Source organism: Adiantum capillus-veneris, chromosome 22 (assembly GCF_014529385.1).
Source record: "Adiantum capillus-veneris isolate H3 chromosome 22, ASM1452938v2, whole genome shotgun sequence".
NCBI lineage: Eukaryota > Viridiplantae > Streptophyta > Polypodiopsida > Polypodiales > Pteridaceae > Adiantum > Adiantum capillus-veneris.
This window is the reverse complement of record NC_140952.1, coordinates 10,021,628-10,048,927: the sequence shown is the minus strand read 5'-3', so window position 1 is coordinate 10,048,927 and position 27,300 is coordinate 10,021,628. Positions and strand designations below refer to the sequence as shown.

The 27,300-nt window shown below is 46.1% G+C and overlaps 1 protein-coding gene across 1 annotated transcript; it reads right to left on the bottom strand.

Moving 5' to 3' along the window:
* Positions 1 to 118: 118 nt before the first annotated feature.
* LOC147428897 (putative methyltransferase PMT21) lies at positions 119 to 24,590 on the bottom strand. Its single transcript, XM_086495293.1, has 9 exons — positions 24,338 to 24,590; positions 22,998 to 23,279; positions 22,713 to 22,861; positions 22,426 to 22,621; positions 22,109 to 22,319; positions 2,002 to 2,299; positions 1,341 to 1,715; positions 1,182 to 1,259; positions 119 to 749 (listed from the first exon to the last, which is right to left on the bottom strand). Exons 2-9 carry the CDS (start codon positions 23,259 to 23,261, stop codon positions 518 to 520), a joined length of 1,803 nt encoding a protein of 600 aa, XP_086351419.1. The 5' UTR covers positions 23,262 to 23,279; positions 24,338 to 24,590; the 3' UTR covers positions 119 to 517.
* Positions 24,591 to 27,300: the final 2,710 nt, after the last annotated feature.

Below are 27,300 nucleotides of genomic sequence, written 5' to 3'. Positions count from 1 at the left end.
CTATCTTTTTTGGGTGAACGGTTTCCTCTTCTTATTCACACACACCAAGAAGTTCTTTACGTCGTAGGAACAATCCCAAGTCCCTTTTTTTTTTTTTGGAGAGAGAGAGAGAGAGAGAGAGAGAGAGAGAGAATTGAAATGACAACACTGAGAGCAATGGCTTAAAAGACCATCACTATCTTAAACACCAGATGGAAAATTCCTCCAGATGCCAAAATGATGTTCCATAAACACCACCTCGGTTTCGACGTGTTGCACAGTTATCTGACCCAAGCAAGAATCAATGCCAAATCCTCTTGCTCACTTGAGAGCATTTGGGATGATGAATCAATTAAATAATTTATCTTTGCACTACATTCAGCTGTATGGCTCTGCTCCTTCATTGTATGACATCTAATATCAAGTGGAGCTAAGGTAATATTCGCCGCATGACATTAATTGATAAGCCAGCCCAAAAACAGTTGAGCATATCTACTCTGCAACTTTTCCAGATTGCTAAAATAGAAAAACAATCTCCTCACGGTTCCTGCAATTGATCCTCAGGTGACCTCCAAAAACTCTTTTGGCAGAGCAATAACTGTTCACTATCTGTTAAAGGCTTCTCAACTTCATACTTCTGGCACTTCCATCGCATGGCTTCTCCAATCGCTTGAGCATTGTCGACGAAATTGGCTGCGTCACGCAAAATGACATAACCCTCTGGTCTTAAGATACGGTCCATTTCAAGCAGCACCACCTTCATCTCACACCTGTCCAATGAAAGAAAGATGTAAGAGGACTCACCATGGAGATCGGAAAAAAATCCCATCACTGGTCAGCCCCTTGCTTCCTTGGAGGTCAAAAACAGAAGCAATCAGAGAGCATAAAGCCCCCCCCCCCCCCCCCCCCCCCCCACCCCCCCCACTGCCAGAAAACACACGCTCCACAAACATTGAACTTTTCTTCTTTTTTTTCACGACAAGCAGTTTCAACTACAACATGGCGACTGAGGTAAACAGCTCAGTTATGTTAATAAGGGTCTAAGTTCAAAGTCTGAACTGCTTCAATATGAAGGCAAATAGCTAAAGAACCTGACCTTCAAAGAATCCAAACAAAGGAAAACATGCGCAACTTTTTCTTCAACAATAAGGGAAAAAAACATGCAAGGCTCCATATTTGGCAAGACAAGAAGACAAAAATACCTGTGACTCTCTGCTGTAAACAGGCCCTCCACATGCAGCAGATCATAAGTTCTGGGATAAGTAGAAAAGGCTTCGCACCTGCATAATCAAGCACAAACATATTAAGCAATCTCCACACAGATAAAGCTCTTCAGGAAAAATCTGAAACGATGTACTGACCAGTCGCTAACTGTGCCAATCAATCCTCGGTCGAACACTGCCCCTAAAGAATTTGCAGCATATGATGACACCACATTCATGACCCAAACAGGATCATCAATGAATGCTGCAGCTAGACCACCATACCGAGTGTTCATGTCCATAACATTCCGTATTTTTGAAGTACCCAGATCAGAAAGTAGACTCTTGTAGTGTCTTAGAATGCCTTCCCACACCCGTGTATCCTTTTTAAAGGCTCCCTCACTACCTCCAGAAAATGAATGAGATCTTTCAGGAGCCTCTTTCAGCCGTTCTGGCCACTTTGGAGTTTGGCCTACACCTATGTGTGTAAGAGGAGCAGGCAGCTTCACAATACAAGGTCGCATTGGGACATACCTGACAAAGTTGTGTTAATAGTCAAGACAACTAGAAGATGCCAAGCACTTAATCCACATCCATTTTAACCAACCGACATAGAAGTGAGCAATTTAAAAGTGGCTCAAAAGCTTTGATAATGGGTCAGCAACAATCAATGATGAAAAACAGTTTTAGTAATGAGATGACTAACGATGACGCAAGGCAAGACAAGTGTGATGATGGGCCACCAGCAATTAAAAGATTGAAGTAGATATTGCATTGAAAGTAATGAAGATGCTGCAAGGCATAACATGAGGAATCTTACCATGCTGCATCTGGGTTGATGCTGTCATCACAAAGAGGTGGTACCGTCTCCTCTGCACGTTCATTGAAGCATGTGTCATCAATCGGTTTTTGCCAGACAGCAATGTCGCCTTTCATTGCATACTGTTTGTAGCACATACGCTCTAGAAGATCTTGGATTTTCTCAAGATCAGCTTTCTGCTTTTCCTCAGTTGATTCCCATCCCTTCCAGTGAGTTTGATAATTAATCGGTGGACCTGACAAAACCCAAAAGCCCCCTGGTCGGAGAACCCTGTCTACTTCCAGCAAGTTCACGCCACCTGTGCACAACAAAATCTCAATCTCTCTCTCTCTCTCTCTCTCTCTCTCTCTCTCTCTCTCTCTAATAAGAAGAGGAAAATGGTATAACCTTTCTATCACCCAAGTGTGGTAGATTGGTTATGCCATTTCCCTCTTGAATAACAGGTCTTGAGTTCAACTCTCCTCGTCGGATAGATCTTTAAGGTCACTTGGGATAGTTTCCTACGACGTTAAAATTCTTTTCTTCTCTCTCTCTCTCTCTCTCTCTCTCTCTCTCTCTCTCTCTCTCTCTCTCTCTCTCTCTCTCTCTCTCCCCCTGCGCGCTGCCTCCCCTGCGCGCTGCCAGCCCTCGCCTCCCCTCTCTCTCCCTGCGCGCTGCCTCCCCTGCGCGCTGCTCCCTGCGTGTGGCTCCCTCCTGCGCGTGGCTCCCTCCTGCGCGCTGCCTCCCCTGCGCGCTGCCCCACCCCTGTGTGCTGCTCCCTCCTGCGCGCTGCCCCCCCCCCCCCCCCCCCCCCCCCCCCCCCCCCCCGTGCGCTGCTCCCTGCACGCCAAGACGACCAGCCCATCCACTGAACACACACACCCCATCCCCATCCCCTGCCCGCTGCCCCCTGCATACACACAAGCCGAGTGTTCTCTTCCCCTTCTCCCCTCTTCTTCACAATATGAAGAGAGGGTAGCTACGAAGACAACCATGTCTTCCCCCATCATCAAGACGCCGACACCGACAACGAAGACAACGTCCTTCATGCTCACGAATAAGAGGCTTGCACAATTGGAGAAGGACATGAAGGAATGGCGGATGGAGAGAGAAATATGGAAGGAGGAGAAAGCCAACTCCATCAAGCTATGGAACGAAGAGAAGGAGGACATGAGAGCGGAAATCCAAAATCTCAAAGAGGAGAAGGAGAGAAGGGAACGGGAGAACGAGAAGGAGAGGGAGAGATGGAGGAAAGAGCAAGAAGAGATGAAGGCACAAATCGATCTCCTTCATGCTTCCCTCACATCCCTCACCCCCGAGGAAGGAGAGATTAAAGGGGAGGCTAAGGAAGCCCTCAAGGAGGAGATCACCAAAGCCCTCACCGCAAGCATTGAGGACAAATTAGAGGCCACCAAAGAAGGATGGGTCGAAGTGGTCAAAAAGAACATCAAGAAGGTAGCAAGAGAGGAAGCCCAAAAAGATGAGGTACTCATCGTACACACAACCATCGAAGAGGAGAAGATGCGACAAGCTCGCCGTCTCAATGTGCGAGTGACCGGCATCAAAGAAGAAGAAGGGTCTACACCCGAAAGCGATGGGAAAGCTTTATGCAAGAAAGTGGGATACAAGGAAGAAGAGATCCCTTTCTCCAAAGTTTGGAGAGCCGGCAAAGATCCAAAGAAAAGAGCTCTCATCCTCCAATTCGCCTCCGAGGAGTCTCAAACTTCCTTCCTCCGAAAGAGGGTCATCTTGAGAGGGATAGACGGCCCCCGATCTATCTTGATGATGACCTCACAAAGATGCAACAAGATCACCGTCGCGCGTGCATGCCTCGAGTCCACCAAGCCCGCAAAGAAGGGAAGAAGGCAGTATATCGGGATGGTAGGGTTATCATTGATGGCAAGACCATCGCATAGGGACTCGCGGCCTGTGGGACACACGAGGAGATTCATGTCACGGTTTGGAATTGCAATGGAGACCTATGGACACACCCAGAGAGACTTGAGGAGGTGATGAGAGGTCGAGACATCATTCTACTTACAGAGACACACGAGAGCCCGGAGAGAGGGTTACCACGGATACATGGATTCCAGTGGGAGTCTCTACATCGAGGATGTATGCGCCGGCACACCACTCGCGGCTCAGGAGGAGTGGCCATACTCTTTAGACAGGGGCTTCACACCAGACTACAGATTGTTGCCCGGGACCCACAGGCCCGCTACATGTGGATTCGCCTCGTGCTCTCACGAGACAGGATCATCTACATTGCCCTTTGCTACTTTGCTCCCACAGGCTCCAAATTCGCCCCTATTGAGCAGGAGTCACCGTACGCATGCCTCACGGAGGCGATTATGGAGTACTCCACACTGGGTGAAGTCTTCCTTATGGGAGACTTCAATGCTCGTACACGCAGTGAGCAGTGTGAGACATATGACCATGAGGACCCAGAGACACTACACACTCTAGATGAGGAGGCTACTATGAGAGACACAGCAGACAGAGCTCCAGTCACAGCTTACGGACAACATCTACTTCGACTTGGCTCCCAGCACCGTCTTGTTATTTATAACGGGATGGTCCAGTGGCCCACCTCAGGGGGCCTGACTTGTATGCCACATGGAGTTGCAGAAGGAGGGGGGAGTACAGTTGACTATATTCTGGGACCCAGGGAGGCTACACACCTTATCACATCCTTCACCATTCCACCCATACCCATCGGAGCCGACCACACATACCTCTCTTTCTCCATCACCGGAGATACCATCACACACAGCTCCACTACACACACTCCACACACCACCATCCATTTCACACATGAGCTAGCCTCTATTTACTCGGCCAAGGTCGAACATGGCCTATGTCTCCTCCACCCATCCACACCACTCTCAGTTCTCACATCACATATCTCTTCCGTTCTCCACACTTCAGCTATTAGCTCTTTTCCACACACCACTCACACAGGACGCACTCCTCCCCCCGGGGCTATGCCTCAGAACCGCTGGTATGATGATGAGTGCAGAGAGCTATACCGACGCCTCCATGCACGGCGAGCCTTAGGAGAGATCACAGAGAGAGAGGCCAGACGGCATATGAAGACGCTGACACGCCAAAAGCGGCGAGCATTCGAAGAGGCACAGGAGCTTGAGCTATACCGCCTATTCATGAGCATGGATAGCGCGGCGGCATGGCGCACCCTGCGCGAGCCACGTCCGACTACAGCTATTGAGGATCCACAGATATGGCATGATTATGCAGAGCGACTTTATGAAGTGCCAGGGCAGCCTCCTATTCCACAACCACACGAGCCTCGCCCCACGTGCTCCTCCTTCTTTACAGCAGAGATGGTAGACAGGGCCACACGCCGCATGCAGCACAGACGATCAGCTGACCATACTGGATTACAGAGTGAGCACATCATTTATGCGGCCTCCACTATAGCCCCGTTGATTGCACATGTCTTCAACCGGGCTATAGGGGAGGGCTTCCCAGAGGAGTGGACACAGCACACCATAGTGCCTATCCACAAATCTGGCGACACCCTAGACCCAGGGAACTACAGGACTATCATGATTGGCCACACGATGGCCAAGCTATATGGAGCAGTACTTGAGGCACAGCTCAGCTGCTACGCAGAGATCGAGGGTTTACGAGCTCCAGGCCAGGCAGGTTTCAGACGAGCTTTCTCCACCATTGACCACATCTTCGTTCTGCGTTGCCTCATTGATGGGGCAAAGGCGCGGAAGAAGAGGCTTTACTGCTGCTTTGTGGACTTCCGCAAGGCCTTTGACACAGTCCCACGCGAGAGACTCTTCCAGCGCCTTCACAGCATTGGGGTACCAACAGAGATGATTTGGGCCATATATGCTCTCTATGAGAGGGTGACGGGTCGGGTTCGTTGCCCAGGCGGTTTTTCAGAGACCATTGCTAGCACCATTGGTGTTAAGCAAGGATGCCCACTCTCCCCGACACTCTTTGGGCTATACATCGACGAGATCTCCGACTACATACTGCGAGCAGGGGGAGAGGGGAGCGACTTGGCAGGTACTCCGGTCCACATCATGTTATATGCTGATGATATTGTGTTGATTTCAGAGTCACCCGAGGGCTTGCAACGCCATCTTGAGGCCTTGGACGAATTCAGCACACACAGGGGGTTGACTGTGAACCTTGGCAAAACCAAGGTTATGATCTTTCACACATCCAGTGCAGTGAGGAGCGCCGCCACCTTCACAGCAGCAGGAGGACAGGTTGATGTAGTCACCTCCTATGTCTACCTTGGCATCACATTCACCAGCCTACCAGGACCCTTCACTATGAGGCAGGCTGCTGTTGACAAGCTCACCCGAGGATATGCAGCTCTGGCCATGCTAGAGCGGAGGTGCCACCAGGCACACTTTCAGGAGCCCCGCACGAAGGGGTGGCTTTTCGACACCTTAGTCACCCCGGCCTTGATGTACTCGGCGGCAGTATGGGCACCAGGATTGACAGCTGACCAGTGGACACAACTTGAGAGACCACAGGTATATATGATCTCACGCTTGCTCCGCAGCAAGAAGACAGTGCCACGTGACATTATTAGAGCCGAGCTCGCCACACCACCTATGGTTGTAGAGGCACTATTCCAGACAGTTTGCTTCATCCAGAGGATGAGAGAGCTACCTACTGACAGACTTACCCGTAGAGCATTTGAGGCAGCTATACAGCTATCAGAGAGTGGGCATGAGAGAGCATGGTACTCACAGGTCAGAGCATGGTTTGAGGGACACGGTCTTGACATGGAGAGCCTACCACCATTCCAGTACGACCCCCACTCACCATATGTTCACCTCTCTCGCAGTGAGAGGAACTTGGTATTGAGACAGGATCTGTGGCAGCTATACACTAGGAGAGTCTGGGAGGCACCTAGGTTGGGGACGAGGAGGATGTCAGACTACAGAGACCAGTTTCTCACCATATTGTCTGGGGGGTTCATACAGAGACCACGCTACATGGACACATATATGCCACATAGCTCACGGGTGGCGATTGGTCAGTTGAGAGTGGCTTCACACAGGTTAGAGATTGAGATCGGGAGACATACTGGTGTTCCCAGGGGGGAGCGAATCTGCAGAGCCTGCACAGAGGAGGTGGAGAGTGAGGAGCACTTTGTATGTAGATGCAGAGCATACACTGAGATCAGAGGCAGATATGAGGCCCTATTTAGAGGACAGCCCACTCTCCGAGAGATCATGGAATCTCGAGATCAGAGACAGCTCGGACGTTTCTTACTAGAGATACAGAGCCATCGGGACACACTACTACAGCCACACACAGCTACACAGACAGAGGGGAGACAGTCGCAGCTCACAGACTTCTTTCAGAGGATTTCCGCCCCCCCCTCACCAAACACTCAGAGGGGAGTGACACTCCCACAGGCGGAGGTGAACCGAGCTAGACGACGACCACGAGTCACAGGCTACAGGGGCGCGAGCTCCCACCACCGACAGATCGAGGAGATCCGAGCCCGGGAGCGCCGTGCCACTGAGGAGCGAGTGGCTCAGATGAGGGCTGACCCGACAGCTTTCATCCGGGTAGCCTTGGCACCAGACCCAACCATGTACCACATCTTACATCCCCCCATTAGTACAGGATGGGGCTAGATAGCTTGATGCATTCTCATGATTGTACTACCTTGAGCATACAGACATGCATATACCCCTAGAGATAGAGCTCCATCCCTCCTCAGATACTCCACTACCTACATTCAGTTCAGTTTTGTATCAATTTTGTTTCATTTGTCTTTCCGATAGACGGATGACATACACACAATGTACATTTGATTTGTCTCATAGGCCGATTTCGGCCTGACATAGACGTTAAAAATCTTTCTTTCTTTCTTTCTTTCTTTCTCTCTCTCTCTCTCTCTCACACACACACACAAAAGGAAGCACATCGCTTTATTACTTTGACCCCCTATAGGCGCCCAGAAGGTACCTACCTGCAGGGAGGTAAATCTATTACAACCGCCCGAATGCAAAGTACAAGGTTGCCCGTAGGCATAGAGCCTGTGAATAGCTGAGGGACAACGATCCAAAACAGAGAATTACAGCCTGCTGTGTTTATTTGCAGGTTTAGGGTTTTGCACCTAAACTGCAAGATAAAACCAAGGAAGCCTCGGGGAAGCCTTGGGGTGGTTATACAGGGGGTTGGGCATCTGACAATGACCGAAACAAGAAATTACAGCATGCTGGAATTGACCTACAGCTCATCAGAAAGCTTCTAAAATGCAAGGGAGTCCGTCCTAGACGTGTACTTTTGACCTTTAGGGGTTTTGGCACCATTATACTGCCGAAATTGGGTCGAAAACTTGCAATTTCATCCCTTGACAGGTTTGGATAGCTTGGTGAGAGTTTGGTGTAAGTACCGAGTGTTCGGGTCGTTTCTTTGCAATTGAATAAAACATACCGAAAGCGCTAGTCTTTGGGGCCAACAAGGTGTCATTCGATGTCTACTTGGGAGCTACCAAGTTGTGGATTGTTTTGAAGTTGTGAATTTTAGTTGCAGGCTCATTTGTGAAGTCTCTTTGTGTCATAAAGTGCAGGGAAATTAGACGACATAGCTTTGAGTAAAAGCTGAAGTTTTACCGCCCTTTAGTAAGGCTGCACGCCGGTTTCAGCGGACTAGGCACACTATTGTGCCAATCCACAAGTCCGGGGACATTCTCGACCAGGGAACTATGGACCATCTTTATTGGCCACACCTTTGGGGAAACATGCATATAAAGTTTATGAGGGGTCTTGAAACCTTAAACTATGGTAATTTGCTCTTAATGAGACGGCATGTGTTTCACTTGACGAGTGAAACATTTCAAGGTTCAAAGCGTTCCACCTGTCTAGACCTGCCAAAACGCATTTCATGGTGACTACGACTCAGCCCGTCACTTGCTCATGAAGTGTAGATTCACCAAGTATTTGCAAGCATCGGAAGACTTTGTCTTGTGGGATTGTGTTCAAGGTTTGGGGAAATCCAAAAAGCAGCACCATAGTCGCCCCTTCAATACAATCCCACACAACAAACTCTACTAACACTTGCAGACACTTGGTGTGTTTTGGGGAGTCTACTGTCACAAGACAAGCACCATGTGCCAATGGAAAAGAACAGACTGAATAGACTTTTAGCACTTCAATAATAACTGAACTGAGAGAGAGAGAGAGAGCACACGCAACACGGAGTTCTATTGTCACAAGACAAGCACCACGTGCCAACGGAAAAGAACAAACTGAACAGACTTTTAGCACTTCAATAACAATTGAACTGAGAGAGAGAGAGAGAGAGAGAGAGAGAGAGCACACGCGACACGGAGTGGCGGAATTCCACCCCACGAGAGTATTGGCCCCAAACCTTGGCGCCCCTTTCGGTATTTCTTTATATTACTTGAACTCAGTACAATGCCGGTACTCGCGCTGTCACAAAACGGGAGCGTACACGAGCACTTAGAAAATCTGAAAATTATAATTCTTTGAAAACATGAGAGAAGGGAGAAGATCGACACAGTATTGGGGACCAAAAGATGGGCTGGTCCCCCCCCCCCCCCGTTAAGAGTATTCTTTTATTCAGGGAGAATTCTTATACAAGCACGAGAACCCGAGGAAACCCCTCCGTTCTGTAATCTTAGACCCGAAGGTCGTGCTTTCCTGTAAAGGACTTGGGCACATGGTCGTTCCTTCCCGTAAGGGACTTAGGCACGAAGCCGTACTTTCCCGTAAGGGACTTAGGCGTGAAGCCGTACTTTCCCGTAAGGGACTTAGGCGTGAAGCCGTACTTCCCGTGAAGGGTCTTCCCGTGAGACAGGAGATTCCTGCAAAACAAACCACACAAAGCAACAATTCTCAAAGCGTATCAACACCTTATACCTGTCGCTTCTTGCTCGGAGAATCGACCTCTATACTCAATCGCCACGCGAATACTTGCAATTTCCATCGCCAAACTCTCCTCCAAAACCCTAGCGCTGGTGCTTTTCTGCTGCTTCCGGCCCTCCCAAACTGAAACGCTGGCTACCCTTGTATAGGGTCTGACACCCGGCAGGAATAGGGGTCCAAAAAGCAGAGCTTGGCGCTCCTAGAGAGAGGAGAGAGAAAATCGCGTTTTCTAGAGAGAGGAGAGAGAGATCTCAATTCAGCCCCGTGCCTTAGTTTTAGCGCTGGCTTTTTTTATTAAGAGCCTTGCTTGCTTTATTTTATTAATAAAAGTGACCGGTCACTTTATAAAATAAAGTGTGAACCTGTTCAAACTTTAAAACTCACTCAGTTAGTGAAAACAATGCTACACGGACACATTCCAGGCGTCCCCGGGTGCAGGACACGACACAGATGCAATGCAGACACAGACTCCTCGCGGGAAAACATCTGTCCTCCCGCGACTGTTCCTACTTTTCGTAAAAAGTGTCATTGAACCCATGTTTATTCTTGTGCTTGCGTTCTTACGCGTACTTTCTTACTAAGTTCGGATTTCCTCCTTAGCCTACGGGATGCCCCCTTACTGATGCACCCGTCACCCATCATGTGACGCATCAGGGGCACTCGTAACCAGGCCCTTTCCACCGAACTTACGGAAACTCCTTCGCGATGTTTACCGTCACCCATCAAATGACACATCAGAGTTGTCCGTTCCTGATAGCAATTCCTGTAGCTACAATCTTTAAACAGTTCTTAGTGCACATAATAAAATATCTTTAAAAAAAGATTAATCATTTAAAATAAGAAAATAGTCCAATTAGCAACATCCCTCTGGCTTCTAAACAGTTGACCTCAACTGTAGTGCTTGGACATATACCTCCAGTATCTCGGGATAAGCTGCTAATTCCTCCTGCGTCATCCACTGAGCATATAGATTCGAATAGTTCTTAAACTTAACCAAATACTTCCGTGTTATCTTTCCGGATTTGAGAGACCGCTCCTGATGACTTACTATCTGCTCCGGTTGGAGTATTTCTTCTGTTTCCTCAACCTCAGGAGGTTCCTCAGCACTAGGCTGGCTTGGAGGCGGTCCCACATACGGCCGGAGTAAACTGACATGGAAAGCATTATGGATCTTCCAATTAGGCGGTAGCTCTAATCGAAAAGCGACATCATTCACTCGCTGAGTGATCTTTAACGGCCCATAATAACGGGTAGAAAGTTTTACCACTTTCCCCTTATGAGACGCTTGTTTCTTAAGTCTTGCCTTCTCAAATTTGAGTAAGACTAACTGTCCGACTGTTAAGTCGAGATTCCTTCTGTGCTTGTCTGCAGCTTCCTTATGTTTTTCCTGAGAGCGTAGAATAGCTCTCCTAACTTGCCCGTAGGCGGTGTCCAGATCCCGGACAAATTCATCTGCTACAAAGATCTTATCCTTAGTTAAAAGGATGGGTGGAAGCAAAGGCTTACCATAGAGAATCTCAAAAGGTGCTTTCCCCGTCAATGAGTGTATGGTATTGTTATACGCATACTCGACAAGAGGCAAATATTTCTCCCAGTCAGATTGCCGGTCTGACACATCAACTTTTAACATATCCAATACTGTGGAATTGGCTATCTCACTTTGACCGTCCGTTTGAGGATGGTAGGCAGATGAAAAATTCAGCTTTGTACCAAGATTATCCATCAAGGCACGCCAAAAATTTCCTGTCATGCGAGGATCTCGATCGCTCACAATAGACTTAGGCATTCCATGATGCTTGAAGATCTGTGCTAGAAAGACCCTAGCCATATGATCTGCTTTGATCGTTTTCTTGACTGGTATAAAGTGTGCTGGCTTGCTAAACCTGTCCACAATGGTCCAAATAACGTCATTTCCAGTCTGAGTTCTAGGGAGGTCCATGATGAAGTCCATGGCAATACTTTCCCAAGGTTCATTAGGCACAGGCAAAGGTTGTAGCAACCCAGGCGTCTTATGCCGATCATACTTCATTTTTTGGCAAACCAAGCATTCCCTGACATACTTATCAATGTTTGCTTTAAGGCAAAGCCAAAAGAAATATCTTTCCATTGCTAAGGTTGTAGGGAGAATACCCTGATGACCCGCATAAGGCGAAGCATTGCTTCACCCATAATCTTCTTTCTTAATGGTTCCGCCACACATATGGCCTGGTGGTGGTAGAGATAACCGTCCCGGATGGAATAGGGAAACTCATTCTATCCACGATGTAGCTTTCCCCAGATGGTGGAGAAGTCTGGATCATTCGAATACAAATCCGGTAGTGCTTCTAATTCTTGGTGATACACCGAAGTGATAGCATTCACCCTTGGCCGCCTAGACAATGCGTGTGCGACCACATTCTTACTCCCAGCCGTGTGAAGGATCTGGAAGTGAAACATAGACAAAAAGTTTGCCCACCTCATCTGCTTCTCAGATAGTTTCCTTTGCGTAAGAAAATACCGCAAACTCTGGTGATCAGTCTTGATCACAAAATCCGCTCCTAGAAGATAGTGCTTCCAGTTGGATAAGGCGTGAATCACAGCCGAGAGTTCCTTTTCGTAGATTGATGCATGCAACTCTGAATCCTTAAGCCGTCTCCTTTCATAAGCCATTGCATGGCCTTCTTGGTTTAACACTGCTCCGATGCAATCACCTGAAGCATCCCAGTGAACCTCAAATGGTTTCCTTAAGTCAGGCACTATCAGAATAGGTCCATGGCTTAGCAAGTACTTGAGCCGATCAAAAACTCCTTGTTGTCTCGATCCCCATCTGAAAGGAATCTTCTTCTTTGTCAAATCATGAAGTGGTCTTGCTACATGAGCAAATCCTCGGACAAACCTTCGATAGTATGAACATAATCCCAGAAAGCTACGTACATCATGTACCGTAGTGGGAATAGGCCAATCTTCTACCACTCGGATCTTGGCAGGATCCATACTCACTTGATTGTGAGAGACTATATGGCCGAGATAGTGTATCTCAGAGAGAAAGAACTCGCTCTTCTTTGCATTCACATGCAACTCATGCTTTCGTAATTCTTGAAACACTAAGTCCAAGTGCTTCCGATGTTCCTCTTCTGACTTAGAGAAGATGAGTATGTCGTCAAAGAATACTCCCGTAAAAGCTCGATATCGGCTGAAAATGCGGTCAATCATGCGATTGAAGGTCACAGGAGCATTGGTCAAGCCGAAAGGCATTACCAAAAATTCATATAGTCCAAAGGTTGTGCGGAAAGCAGTCTTATGGACATCCTCAGGGGCGATCCGTATCTGATGATACCCACTCTTTAAGTCTATGCGACTAAAGACACTTGCACCCTGCAACTTGTCAAGTATATCATCAATCCGAGGGATCGGAAAGCCATTCTTGATTGTGATCTTGTTTAAAGACCGATAGTCTATGCACATTCGAAACGTGCCATCTTTCTTCTGCACCAGTAGAACTGGAGAGCAGTAGGGTGAAGCACTTGGCCGTACTAACCCTTTCTCTAGAAGCTCGTTGACTTGCTTCAAAATTTCCTCTTGCTGAGCAAGACTCACCCGATAAGGGGGTTGATTGGGAGGCGAGCTACCCGGTATGAGATCTATGCGGTGATCTTCCGGGCGTACCGGAGGGAGTTCATCAGGAAGTGTTTCCGTGAAACAATCCTTGTACTTTTCAATAAATTGAAGACGCTTAATTTCCAGACTAGAGAGAGAGTCCCTACTAGTTTTATCCTTTGCAAAAATCAAGTAAGCAGAAACACACTTCTTCATTTCTTTCTTAATGGAGATATGGCTTACAATTGGGAACTGCCAATCTCCTGCATCAGCTTGAATCTTTATTTTCTTACCCCCATGATCAAAAGTGAGGGTCTTTTCCACATAATCGGGAATAGGTGTCATGTGAAAGTGCCATGGCATACCCAAGATGCTATCACATCCCTCGATGGGTGCCATCAAAAATGAGTCGCGGTCCTTGTACTCGCCAATCCAAAGATTGAGCTGTCCTTACACGGGAGTTGCATTGGTTGTCAACCCCTCGAATGCCGATCCGGATGTAACCGGTGTGCCAAGCTGAGCCGGTGTGAGGCACAATCGTTCCGCAGTATCCAAGGAGATGAAGTTATCCGTGGATCCTGGATCATAAAGAATCAGTACTCGCTGGTTGTTCAAAGACCCCCAGCCCTTCAGAAGTTGACGCTTCCCTTTCTCAGATTCTGTGTTTCCTTGAACATCTGGGATTGAGTTCGAACTTGGTGGTGCGGGTTCCTTCCTTGCTTTCTCTTGCCTCGTAGAGGCTTGCTTGCTCTTGCCGTTGCTGCTTTAGAGGGCAGTCCGATTTCATATGTCCTTTCTCGCCACAGTAGAAGCATCTTCCTTCCTCTCTGAAAGTTTGAAGTTGAGTAGGAGAAAGATACTTAGTTCGCTTGCCAGTGCCCTCTGGCTTCTTAGAATGATCATCGTCTCTAGATGGAGGACGTTTTCTTCCTTGGCTCCCATGGTCATCGTAGACCCCTCTTTGTCTTGCACGGTAAGTGCTATGCTCCATCCTTCTGGGCGTCCCAGTTGAGTGCAAATCTTCAGCAATGATTGCTGACTCCATCATCCTCTGAAGAGTATCATGCGGATGCACTTTCATACTCTTTCGAAGCTGCGGTTGGAGACCCGCTTCGAACTTTCTTTTCTTTTCCTCGTCGGCAATCTTCATGAAGGGAGTGACCTTCAGAAGAACCGACCAATACTTGTCCACATAAGTCGTTACTCTTTCATGTTCCTTCTGGGCAAGCCAGTCCCATTCCTTCCGTATGTCCTGCTCGAAGTCAGGTGGAAGAAATTGTTCATAAAATTCAGATTTGAAGCTCTCCCAAGTTTTGGCTTGAGAACCTTCCAGAATCTTGGCTAACCACCAATTACTTGCCGTTTCCTTGAGGTGCATCCCCACATGGCGTAATTTGGATCTTTCTGTGAAGTGCCCATTGGTAAAAGCAACTTCAAACTGTCTGATGAAGGACAGTGCTTTGGAGATGTCTCTCCGTCCGTTGTAGGTTTCGAACTTGATGTCCTTGTCACAGGATTTGAAGACTCTCATGCGATGTTGAGACTTGCGACCATGCTTCTTGAATCGAGGCTTATCTTTAGGTTGATGTAGGGTAGTGGTAGTAGTAGCTGCTTCCTTCTTCTGACGAGATGATCGAGAAGTAGAAGTATAATCAGGAGAGTAGGATGGAGATGAGATAGAGATGTCCTTGCTCTCGTCTAGCAAAGAGAGCGCTTTTTCCTGGCCTTTCCTTGAAGTAGGCCGTTCATTCCGCTCCGAAGATCCTTTGTGCACATCGGCACGTTCTTCTTCTCTTGCCTCCTGGGGTCTCACGCCAACAGTGTTGTCTGGATGCTTGGCTGCATCAGTTCCATTCGTTTTCTTCATTCCACCCAAGAGCTTTTGGATGTCTGGCAACAATAAGATTTGTTGCAACTCCGCAAGCTGAGCTTGCACTTGTTGAAGCTCCTCTTCAACGTTTCTCCCTTGGCTCGACATGGTTCTTCCCGGAATCGTCCTTCTTTGCAAAGAAAGAGAGGAGTCCGAGCTCTGATACCACTGTCACAAAACGGGAGCGTACACGAGCACTTAGAAAATCTGAAAGTTATAATTCTTTGAAAACATGAGGGAAGGGAGAAGATCGACACAGTATTGGGGACCAGAAGATGGGCTAGTCCCCCCCCCCCGTTAAGAGTATTCTTTTATTCAGGGAGAATTCTTATACAAGCACGAGAACCCGAGGAAACCCCTCCGTTCTGTAATCTTAGACCCGAAGGTCGTGCTTTCCCGTAAAGGACTTGGGCACATGGCCGTTCCTTCCCGTAAGGGACTTAGGCGCGAAGCCGTACTTTCCCGTAAGGGACTTAGACGTGAAGCCGTACTTCCCGTGAAGGGTCTTCCCGTGAGACGGGAGATTCCTGCAAAACAAACCACACAAAGCAACAATTCTCAAAGCGTATCAACACCTTATACCTGTCGCTTCTTGCTCGGAGAATCGACCTCCGTACTCAGTCGCCACGCGAATACTTGCAGTTTCCGTCGCCAGACTCTGCTCCAAAACCCTAGCGCTGGTGCTTTTCTGCTGCTTCCGGCCCTCCCAAACTGAAACGTTGGCTACCCTTTTATAGGGTCTGACACCCGGCAAGAATAGGGGTCCAAAAAGCAGAGCTTGGCGCTCCTAGAGAGAGGAGAGAGAAAATCGTGTTTTCTAGAGAGAGGAGAGAGAGAGAGAGAGAGAGAGAGAGAGAGAGAGATCGCAATTCAGCCCCCTGCCTTAGTTTTAGCGCTGGCTTTTTTTATTAAGAGCCTTGCTTGCTTTATTTTATTAATAAAAGTGACCGATCACTTTATAAAATAAAGTGTGAACCTGTTCAAACTTTAAAACTCACTCAGTTAGTGTAAACAATGCTACACGAACACATTCCAAGCGTCCCCGGGTGCAGGACACGACACAGATGCAATGCAGACACAGACTCCTCGCGGGAAAACATCTGTCCTCCCGCGACTGTTCCTGCTTTTCGTAAAAAGCGTCATTGAACCCATCTTTATTCTTGTGCTTGCGTTCTTACGCGTACTTTCTTACTCAGTTCGGATTTCCTCCTTAGCCTACGGGATGCCCCCTTACTGATGCACCCGTCACCCATCATGTGATGCATCAGGGGCACTCGTAACCCGGCCCTTTCCACCGAACTCACGGAAACTCCTTCGCGATGTTTACCGTCACCCATCAAATGACACATCAGAGTTGTCCGTTCCTAATGGCAGTTCCTGTAGCTACAATCTTTTAACAGTTCTTAGTGCACATAATAAAATATCTTTAAAAAAAGATTAATCATAAAAAATAAGAAAATAGTCCAATTAGCAACACGCGCTCTGTACCTTCTCACTGAAGCGTGCCAAAGACTAAGCCCTCTGCACATATTTAAAGGTCCTTGGCCTTAACAAGCAATTACATGAAAAGCAATCAAACTCAAAAGCAATTGGTCCCAAAAGCGGGCGTTGAAAACTGCCCAACATAAATCACGGAAATCCATACACGCTGCCACGTCAGCAAGCCATCGTAAAATCCGGAAATCCGTACAGGCTGCCACGTCAACAGTCAACTCAAATTTCAAAAATCCGGATTGTTGCCACGTTAGCAGGCAGCGCAAAATCCGGAATTGTGTACATGATGCCACTCATCAACTGGTGAGGGTCCAGCTTTATTTTAATGCCTTTATGTCCTCTAGGCCCCATCGGACAAGGTCCCAAAAGTTAGTGGAACTTCTTTTTCTTTAAAAATGGGCCACTTGGCAAGACTTTGTAAGTCGGTAAAACTTCCATTGCTGCTTCAAATTCTTCACTTAGGGTTTAGGCCCCTCCGCCGGGACCTGCAAGTCGGCTCCGTTCTTCAGTGGCTTGACACGTCAGCAATTTGTGTGTAAGGTGCAACGGAAGTGAATGTTGAACTTTGCTCAAGATGAGTGCTCCGAACTGTGCTCAAGGGTTCCTTTTACTTACGGAAGGGAGAGCCTTCCGTTCTTTAATGAGAGAGTGCAATGCACACAAACAAAGTGAATGGACACTATGAGTGAAGGTGCATGAGACAGAGAGAAAGAGAGAGAGAGAGAAGAGAATACGACACCGAGAAGTTGTCAAAACCTCCTCCAAGGGCCCCACTCTCGCCATCGAGAGTGGTCTACTATTGATTGCACAATCTGGTACAAGATGCTGATGCAAATCTAAATGGTTCTATGTCGAGGCCGACGGTGTAGCCGACGATGACGAGACTATGGCTGAAAACTGAATGCTTCGATGACGACGGCGACGATGATGACGACGCTATCTGCTACTGTGACTTTGTTTGCAACAAACGTTGTCCTTCTTGCTTAGAATCGCTGGATTTGCTGCTCTTCTATTTGCTGAATTTGTTGCCCTAAAACATTGATGTTGTACTTGTCAAAAACGCTGGTCCATGGGCTGCAAAAACGCTATGATGCAGGTGCTGAAATGCTGGTGGAAAACGCTAGGATGCTGGCTGAAATGCTGTATTAGGAAACGTCAACTGCAGGGCTGGAAAAACGCTGAGTAGGCTGGCCTAAAAACGCTAATTGGCTGGTTCAAAAACACTGAAAGGCGACACAAAGGCTTCTATAGCTCCTTCAATGCTTCAACTTCGTCTAGAGTCATGCTTCTTCCTTCTTCAAGAATCTCCATGGCTGAAAATTCCTGAAACCACTTCCAACACAAACCATGAACATACCTATTCACTGTAAAGTGATTGGAAAAAATCTCGTCTTCTCAAAAGACTGTGCATGCAATGTAGATGAACAAAGAGACGGAGTGCCAACCCGTTCATCCAAGACATGCAAACAATGAAATAGAATCTTTTCTTTCTGATCTGAATCAATCAACTGTGGCAAAACACCATGGAAATGCCTATGCTTGATGCTCATACTTTCTTGTGCTCTGTCTACAACTGTGTCGTGCCAAGGAAAAGACACGGAAGAGACATGGAATGTGAATTCCTTGAATGCAAACATTTCAACTTTTCATGAGTAATCCGCATACATCCGTGCTCATTCATGAGTGAATCGTGTTCATCGTACCATATGTCATGCCTAGGAAAAGGGATCACATAAAGACGCTGACTAAAATACAAGAAACGATCACGAATGAAACACTCGATCAATGCGTGCTGACTTATCATGCAAACACATAATACTTCCTGTGAGGGTTCGTTGGACCTAGGCTCGAGAGCCAAGATCGGTTCTTCCTGACGGGGTTCTGTAGACCTCGACTTGAGAGCCAAGATCCGTTCTTCGTGATTGGTCGAATCTGCAATGAGGTTAGCTTCACTAGAGAAAGTAGCAACTAACATATCATCCTTGTGAACAATCACATCATCTTCACGCAAATCATCATGCTTGTGAGAAATCACATCTTGGTCATGCAAATCATCATGCTTGTCATGGTCATGCAATTCTTCATACTTATCATTATCATACAAATCATCATTCATGCAAATCATGTGTGTCATGCTTTGAAGAAAAAGAGACTCAGAGAGTCTCTGTCTCCTGAATCTTTTCAATCTTTGCCTGCACATTAGAAATGAGAGAGGAAGAATGATTAACTTTCTTGCGATCCAAGTCTGTTTTTCTTTCTGCGTACTTGCGATCAAATTTTTTGGCATGCAAGCGTAATTGCTCGCGCTTACGCTCCATGGTTGCCATTCTTGCTTCGTGCCACGTTGTCATCATGTCCATCATCGTCTTGCACCAAGCCTCCATAGGATCTGGTGCAATCCTTGATGTAGATGGGAAAGGGGGAGGGTCAAAAAAACCTCCTGGTGGGGACAATTCTTCTTCGCTACTCCCATGCTCACCACCTCCATGCAAAGTATCCATTCTGCTTCGGATGATGAACATCCACTGAAGTCTTGGGTTCTTAAGTTCATGAGGAACTTGGGTTCTTGTGGGTCTTGGGATCTTGGGTTCTTGGGGGTCTTGAGTTCTTGAGGTTCTTGAGGTTCTTCTTTCGCTTGCAATCTGTGTTAGGGAAGGATCTTCTCTTCACCCAAGTTCTGCTCTTTTCCACGAGCGCACCCCTTGGCGGCCTTGCGCTCACACCAAGGTTGCTTATTCCCACCTCACGTCAATTGGCCAGCCGCTAAGTGCACGGTCCGCTCTCAATGAGTGAAAGAGGCACAAGGGGAGGCTGGACAAGCCCTTCTTTCTTGGGTTTCCTGTCACTCTTCAAAAACACGATTAGGAATCGACACGACCAAGTGAACTTGGGTTCGTGCGACCTCAACAAGCAAAAAAATTTATGTGGTTCTTTCCTTGAGTGATACAGAACACTGCCAAAGCTCTGATACCAATGTTAGGTGCAGCGGAATGAATGTTGAACTTTGCTCAAGATGAGTACTCTGAACGTGCTCAAGGGTTCCTTTTACTAACGGAAGGGAGAGCCTTCCGTTCTTTAATAAGAGAGTGCAATGGACACAAACAAAGTGAATGGACACTATGAGTGAAGGTGCATGAGACTGAGAGATAGAGAGAGAAGAGAATACGACACCGGGAAGTTGTCAAACCCTCCTCCAAGGGCCCCACTCTCGATGGCGAGAGTGGTCTACTATTGATTGCACAATCTGGTACAAGATGCTGATGCAAATCTAAATGGTTCTATGTCGAGGCCGACGGTGTAGCCGACGATGACGAGACTATGGCTGAAAACTTAATGTTTCGATGACGACGGCGACGATGACGGCGATGCTATCTGCTACTGAGGCGTTGTTTGCAACAAACGTTGTCCTTCTTGCTTGGAATCGTTGGATCTGCTGCTCTTCTATCTGCTGAATTTGCTGCCCTAAAACGTTGATGTTGTCCTTGTCAAAAACGTCGGTCCATGGACTGCAAAAACGCTATGATGCAGGTGCTGAAATGCTGGTGGAAAACGCTAGGATTCTGGCTGAAATGCTGTTGTAGGAAACGCCAACTGCAGGGCTGGAAAAACACTGAGTAGGCTGGCCTAAAAACGCTAATTGGCTCGTTCAAAAACGCTAAAAGGCTGAGTCTTTTGCTGGCTGAAAACCCTTGCTGAAAACGCCAAGGATCAGGGCTGAAAACGCTGAAGTGGCCTTGTGGAAAACGCCAGGCTGCTGGGTTTTTGTTCTTGCTAAGAGTGGGCCTGTTGAGCAATGCTCCTGTTGCCTCCTCTGCCAGAAAGTGCTAACTCTGGTTTGCTTTCATATTATCTTAGCAAAATTGCCCTACCTAGTTCCCAACAAAAGTCACTTAATAAATAAGTGAAAAATGTCAAAAATAGGGAAAACGGGTCTTAATGCACTGGAAAATTTCCCTGATGGATTCTGATGGGAATGCTTATGATCATGCTGTGTGCAACCGGAGGATATGCATCTAATCCAAGTGTCTGGGCATGCACGGTCTGCGAACAGACTGACAAAAGTGCCATATCACTTTCTAATCTAGGCTGATTGAACTGAACTGAACCCTGGTCATGTTGTAGCTTGTCCACGGACACATAGGGTTGGATGTGTCACGTGACATTGTGACATCTACACTCTACGAGCAAGTGACAGGCTAAGTCATAGTCACCATGAAATGCATTTAGTGGCCCAGACATATGAAATGTTTTGAGCCTTGAAAACGTTTCATTTATCAAATGAAACACATGTTGTTTCGTTAACAAGTTACCATAGTTTGAGGTTTTAGGACTCCTCATAATCTATTTATGCACGTTTGAATCCCAAGTTTCATTGTAATTTGTGCTCCATCATTAGACTGAAATTTCATGGTGAAACATCACGTTTCGAGGGTGAAACCTTTCCGCCCTGAAACATTTCGCAATGACACTGCTGAGTACGCTACACATGAGGGACCTCTAAGCACATTTCTAGCACTATTGGTGTAACTCAAAGAGAGGGAGCAAAGCAAAGCACACAGACGATATGCCAAAATCGTCTATCTGCCAAAATCGTCTATCTAACCTTGCATGAGCATAAGGTATACTAACTTGTACAACTTGTCTATACAATTGAGAAGCAAATAACATACAGGGAACAAAATGAGAGGGTTGGCTAGGACCCCATCACCATGTCGTCCTCGCTCAATTTCTCTCTATCTTCCCTAAGATGACTTCCACCTCTCTTGACGCCCTCTCTACTCCAGAAGGGCGAAGGAACAACCACGAAGTAATAAGTAACCAACTAGGAAGGTGGTCAACTGTTGCTACAATAACTAATCTTCTGCAATGGATGGCGGCTAAATTGCTAATTTTCTGGCAGGTCTCTGCCATTCGTTGCAGATGACAGCAACCACATCTTTCCAATCAAATTCACATTAGGGTCGACGGAAACTTGGTGATAACATCTAATCAAATACGTCCGTCACCATAGAACATGCAAGTTGTAAAATCACAGACTATAGAACCACCTGCTCCAACATACAAAATTTAATGGTTCATTTCTTCGTCAAAAATCAAGACACGTACTTTATCCTTAATTTGTAAGACCATGGTATCAGTCAACAAGAAAAAGGTAATAAACATAGTCGTTAATTTGCTTCTTTATTCTTCCAAACTTGCTTATACGGTATATATAACACAGTTAAATATTAGAACAAAATATTTCTGCCCGAAAATTTATTGTTATTACAAGTACAAACAAAACGTTTACCATGGTCAGTCCAAGGAATCAAACACCGTGAGCAATGTGCAATGTCAAAGGCAGCTGCTGGAAAAGGCAGGCGCTGGGTAGCAATAACCCCAAGGATTGCGGGGATCCCTCTTTCTAAAGCAAATTGCACTTGAGCTTCATGATTGTCCCTAGGTGCCAGAGACATAGTTAAGATGCCACGGTCCAGCAAAGCCCCACCCCAGCTGGCAACCTGAAAGGAGGAGACATTTTCACCCATACGGTCAAAATAAATCTAATATTCTTGAAACAGATTCTGCAAGCTTGGAAGTCTTAGGAGCAATGCCAAGAAAACCAACCCCACAGCCTGTATCAAGTGCTGTCCTAACAGTTCCATCCTTCATTCCCGGGATAAGTTCTTCCATCTGATCTAAATATTCTCCCACGCCATTAGGAAACATGGTACCTCCACCAGGAAAAATAAACTTTTCTCCTTTTTTCTGCATCCATCTCTGATTTGCCTTTGCGGTATTAATCCAGTCATAAGGGACATTTCTACATTGAATAAGAATGTATCATCTTGGGTTAAGAAAGGATTTACCGAGCATAGAAAGAGGCCCAGCCGTATGTGAAAAAGGAACCTCACCTGTACCAGCATTCATCCCTACTCCGAGGCCAACGAACAGGAACCTTATAGCCTTCTGGTGGAGGAATCAAACACTCCACTCTCTCAGAAGGGGGTGGACAATGACGCTCCCTGAATGCCATTCGATGCCGGTCATATTTGCGCCACCTCTGAGACAAAAACAACCATGGATAAAAATATACAGCATCAGTGTGATCGTCAGAAGTAAAGCAGAGAGGAGACAAAATCACCGCAAGTAGATTGCATGTTGACACAAAGAGAATAAGGAAAAACTATGCAAGTTACCCCTGGATCCATGCATGGAGTTAAATCCTGGAAGGTTATGTTGCATTCTTTGAAATTGGAGATTTTCGATTGAGGCTGGCAGCCAGCGACCTTCAGATCTGCTCCATTCGAACTCAACTGCAGAAGCAGCTCGTCTTTGTTCGAGCAGAAGATACCTCCCAAGTAAAATGAGATTGCACACAATGACAGTAATACAAGAGCTGGGGGTAAGATCTTTGACTTTTTATCTGGAGATGAACTGAAGAATCCCTCAAGCTCTTTCATGTTGGTGGAACAGGTCTACTGCTCATTGCAACCCAAACAGACAGCTGAGATCAGATCTTCTAGCAAAACGTCAGCCGTACTTACAATGAGCAGAAGAACCAGAGTGCAAAACAAAAACTTGAGCCATACAAAGATACAGGGCAAGAAAGTGGAGGCAATGAAATGTATCTTTCGGCCATTCCAAATGGTAATTCAAGATCTAAATGCATAAATTCTGAGCTGACCTTCAAAGCCTTTCATAAAATTATAATCAATCAATTGCAACACATTTTCAATAAAAAGCTTCCCACTGAAACAATACTGGCTTGATTATTCTTGTCCTTCCATCACCAGAGTATAGCTCTTAACTTCAAACGAAAACGGAAATCAAGTCCCTTCAAGCAGGCGTGAAAAAATTGAAACCCACTCCTCAACATAGAAAACAACAAATTTCCCAGAAGAATAACAAACAGGGACTGCTTTGTAAATTCACTATATAACTCTTCTAACTCTTCTCACAGCTAGTGAAATAGATCTGACCTAAAAGATATCTGCACATAAACAACAGAACCTGATAAGCAACCTCTCTTATCAAACACGTCACAATCAAAGTGCAAGCTCACCAAGATCCCACTGCAGCACTGCCTCAAATCATAGAGGCCTTTTCGCACCTACACAGCATTCAATTATCTACACGTTGAATAGCCCAGATCACTAATCATGAGAAAAGACACAGAATTGGGCACCTCACTCAGAGAGACTCTTTTAAAGAGTGCAATACGCTGCAAAACTGGATACTACATAGATTGACTTTCAAGGTAATAGATCCGAAAGAGCTGTAAAATTCAATTATATTGATCACATCTGCGAAAAATAATGGCGGCATTGTTGCACCCCGAGATCGACGTAGAAAAAAAAATGACGTTGCTATGGAGCCTGCATTTCCCCTGTCTTACGCTAACTCATGAGCAGATAACAAAATGCGAAACGCAAGATAAAAATTGTACGCAGCAGAGCAGAGAAAAATACAAGAAGAGATCTGCAGAAGAATGACAGCAACAAAGGAAAACGTTACGTGGAGAGGTGACAGACAATACCTGAGGCCTCGCAAAATGCGAAGCGAAGAGCAGCAAAGAACCCTCTTGAGGTTCAAAAGAGGAGCAGACCTTCAGGAAAATGGGCACCTTCCCTAGGGCGAGAAGGAGAAGACAGCGAGAGAGGAGGGTCAGAAGAGGATGGCATGAGTATGCCGGCAGGGGAGTGCAATTGAGAAAAGAGAGATGGGTCGGGCGGTGCCAGTTCTCTACAGACAAGCTTGCACTGTGCAGTGTGATCGTGGTGGGGATACGCTGGGCAACAAAAAGTACTTCAGCTCGTGAATAAAATACCTGCTTTTTGAGGAATATGTTGCATGTAGCGACTCCCATAACATGTGCAATCTTGATGGGTCGTGACAAGGGTATTGTGAGCCCCCCCATAAGAAGTGAGATCTTCTAGTTGAGATTCTTTTTTTCGTCTCACCTCCTCACTTTCTAAGGGGGCAGTGCCGACTTGGCAACTCTAAACACTTTCAAGGAGTGCTTAGAGGGCTCCCCCATAAGCGTTGTAAAGGTGCCTTTCGGTGGCCCTCAAGCTATTCAGTCAGCGCCTCATACCTAGAGTCAAAGCAGTCCAAATTAGTTACGTGAGCGGTTGTGACGAGGAATGATGTGCTGCTTTTTTGTTGGGGGGTGTCTCCACCACCTTGTACGGGTTGTAGTAAGTGAGTCAAGAAGGAGGTATCGGTTGTCAACGCACGAGGAGAATGGGCCCTTTGAACTGCAGGGCCCTTTAAAGGTTGTATGGGTGGGCGCTCTTACAAAAAAATCCTTGAGGGTGTTTACACATTGATCTCCTATTGGTGCACGTGTGTGTGCCAAGTTCGACGGCAAGTGCCCAAATATGGTTGGCTTCACCCTACCCTTGCTCGAATACAAACAGCAATGCCTGATTGCTCCAACCATGCTCCCAATGGTTCAAGCCATATGTTGTTATATTACACATGCAACTTTGGGTCCCTTTCACAAATCACAAATATAAGAATAGCAAGATGTTTGTGTGTGCTACCACATTATAGTAGTGATGTGTGTGAACACACTTAGGAAGACTAAGGGATTTTTCCCTCACTTGGAGGTTTTATTTTTCATCCCCTACTTGTATATATGCTCATCATCCTAAGGCAAGCCTTAGCTTTCTAGTGAGCTTCTCCATCATCACACGCATTCCTATAGCCATATTTCCATCAATGTGTAAAAGCTTCCTAACCTTTTGGCTTATGCAATGGAGAGCGATGCTTTGGTGTGTAAACACCCACAGATGGTATTTGTACATGCTATGCTTTGAGAAATTTGCAAAAGAAAAATCTTTTCGTTCGGCATTCCTTCTTAAAACTTAGAAGCAAAGTATGGTATTTTTGGCCTACATAAGGGCTTATAGCTCCAAAAATCTTGAGAGCGGTTAAAATTTGGATTGGACTTGTTAATTAGTGCCACGTGTGCAATTAACAATGGCAAATAATATTTTTTCTATCATTGATGAGTGTTTAAGAGGAGCATTAAATAGGGGCCACACACTTGTTCTCATCATCCTATCATATAGGCCATTGTGACGCATGGTTAAAAAGGTCAGTTTTTTATTTTATCAAACTGTTTCTATTGTTGTTGTGAAGTTTCCCTTGGAAAAGTAGGTGCTTGGATTGGATTGAAAAAAGATTTTTTTGAGAGCACTATTTTGTAGTCCTCTCCATGTGAGTTAGATATTTTGATTGGATTGAAACAAGGTAAAATATTCACTATGACCTACAACCTACTACTGAAGGGAGGGTTAAGAGAAAAAGATACTTGGGTATGGAAAAGAATATTAGTAAAGGATTCTTGATGTGGAAAAATTGAGCTTATGGTGCCTTCTCCACCACCATACTAATGGCATTTGTTCCACATCGGAGACCTCAATAAGAAAACTGTGCGGCCAAAGTAGTATAGTGTCGCACCAACCAACTCAGTATGTAAATCTAATGGACTTAGAAGTTGACCCTAACTTAGAGTGTGAAAACTATATAAACGCACCAAGTCTGCTTTGTGCATTTGCACACTCTCTCTTGATTAAGCTTGTGCTACTCTTAATCATATGTATTAAGCCATGAATGCTTCATTGACATATCCACCATAATTGTAGGATCAAGGTGGATCATTGAGACTAACATTCATGGTGTTAACATACTATGACAAAGTTAATTACACAATAGAGATAGAGTAGAATGTAGATGTAAAACTAGATTGATTGATTCAACATAAAAGTGTGTACAAAGTACTCATTATATAGAGCTGGTTAGGGCATTTCATCTGGCATCAGTGATGACATCATACAAAGGCTCCAGATCATCCCACACAAGTTGCAAATTCGTGGGTGACCTTTCAGCCCACTTTAGGAGTTCATTAACTAATTGTAGGTGAGTCCACACCCTCTAGTAATAACCCCCATAGGTTCCCACACCCTTAAGTACCCTTTCCACATGGTACCACATGGTTTTGTGCCACATATGCATCCCAATAGGATAGAGAAGATACACACCATCATAGAACAAAGCCCACAATTCCCAACAATCCTCCCCTTGGGGTTTGGACTATGACAATAGAAAATAGCTACGCCAATCCAGGCTGACCATCATCCTCGATCTAGAGGACCATCTCCAATCCAATAGACAATTGATGATAAACACTCCAATCCAGGAGTCCAACACACAGCTCTAGTCCAAGAGTCTACAAAAACTTTCATTGCCATAGTGTCATCGTGTGTCCTCCTCCACTAATACTTCTTCTTCTTCTAACTCTGCTGCTCGCACCATCTTGGTGTTGTTGTTGCCATGGTTGTTGCCATAGCCTACTCATGAGCTTTATTGAATGGAAATAAAAATCTAAGTAGCACTAATGCAAAATAGAAAATTGATGCTAATTCTCCTCCACTTGAAGAAGGATTTTTCTTCTCTCTCATAGTGCCTTGGAGTGGTCTTAGCGCTTGGTTT

Bases quoted from the DNA above. Each gene is read 5' to 3' on its own strand.
- LOC147428897 (XM_086495293.1), bottom strand. From the start codon at position 23,261: ATGAAAGAGCTTGAGGGATTCTTCAGTTCATCTCCAGATAAAAAGTCA. The intron at 22,862-22,997 runs GTAACTTGCATA...TTTTTGTCTCAG, and splicing joins CTCCATGCATGGATCCAGGG to AGGTGGCGCAAATATGACCG. The intron at 2,300-22,108 runs GTAAACGTTTTG...TGTTGTGCACAG, and splicing joins GATTCCTTGGACTGACCATG to GTGGCGTGAACTTGCTGGAA.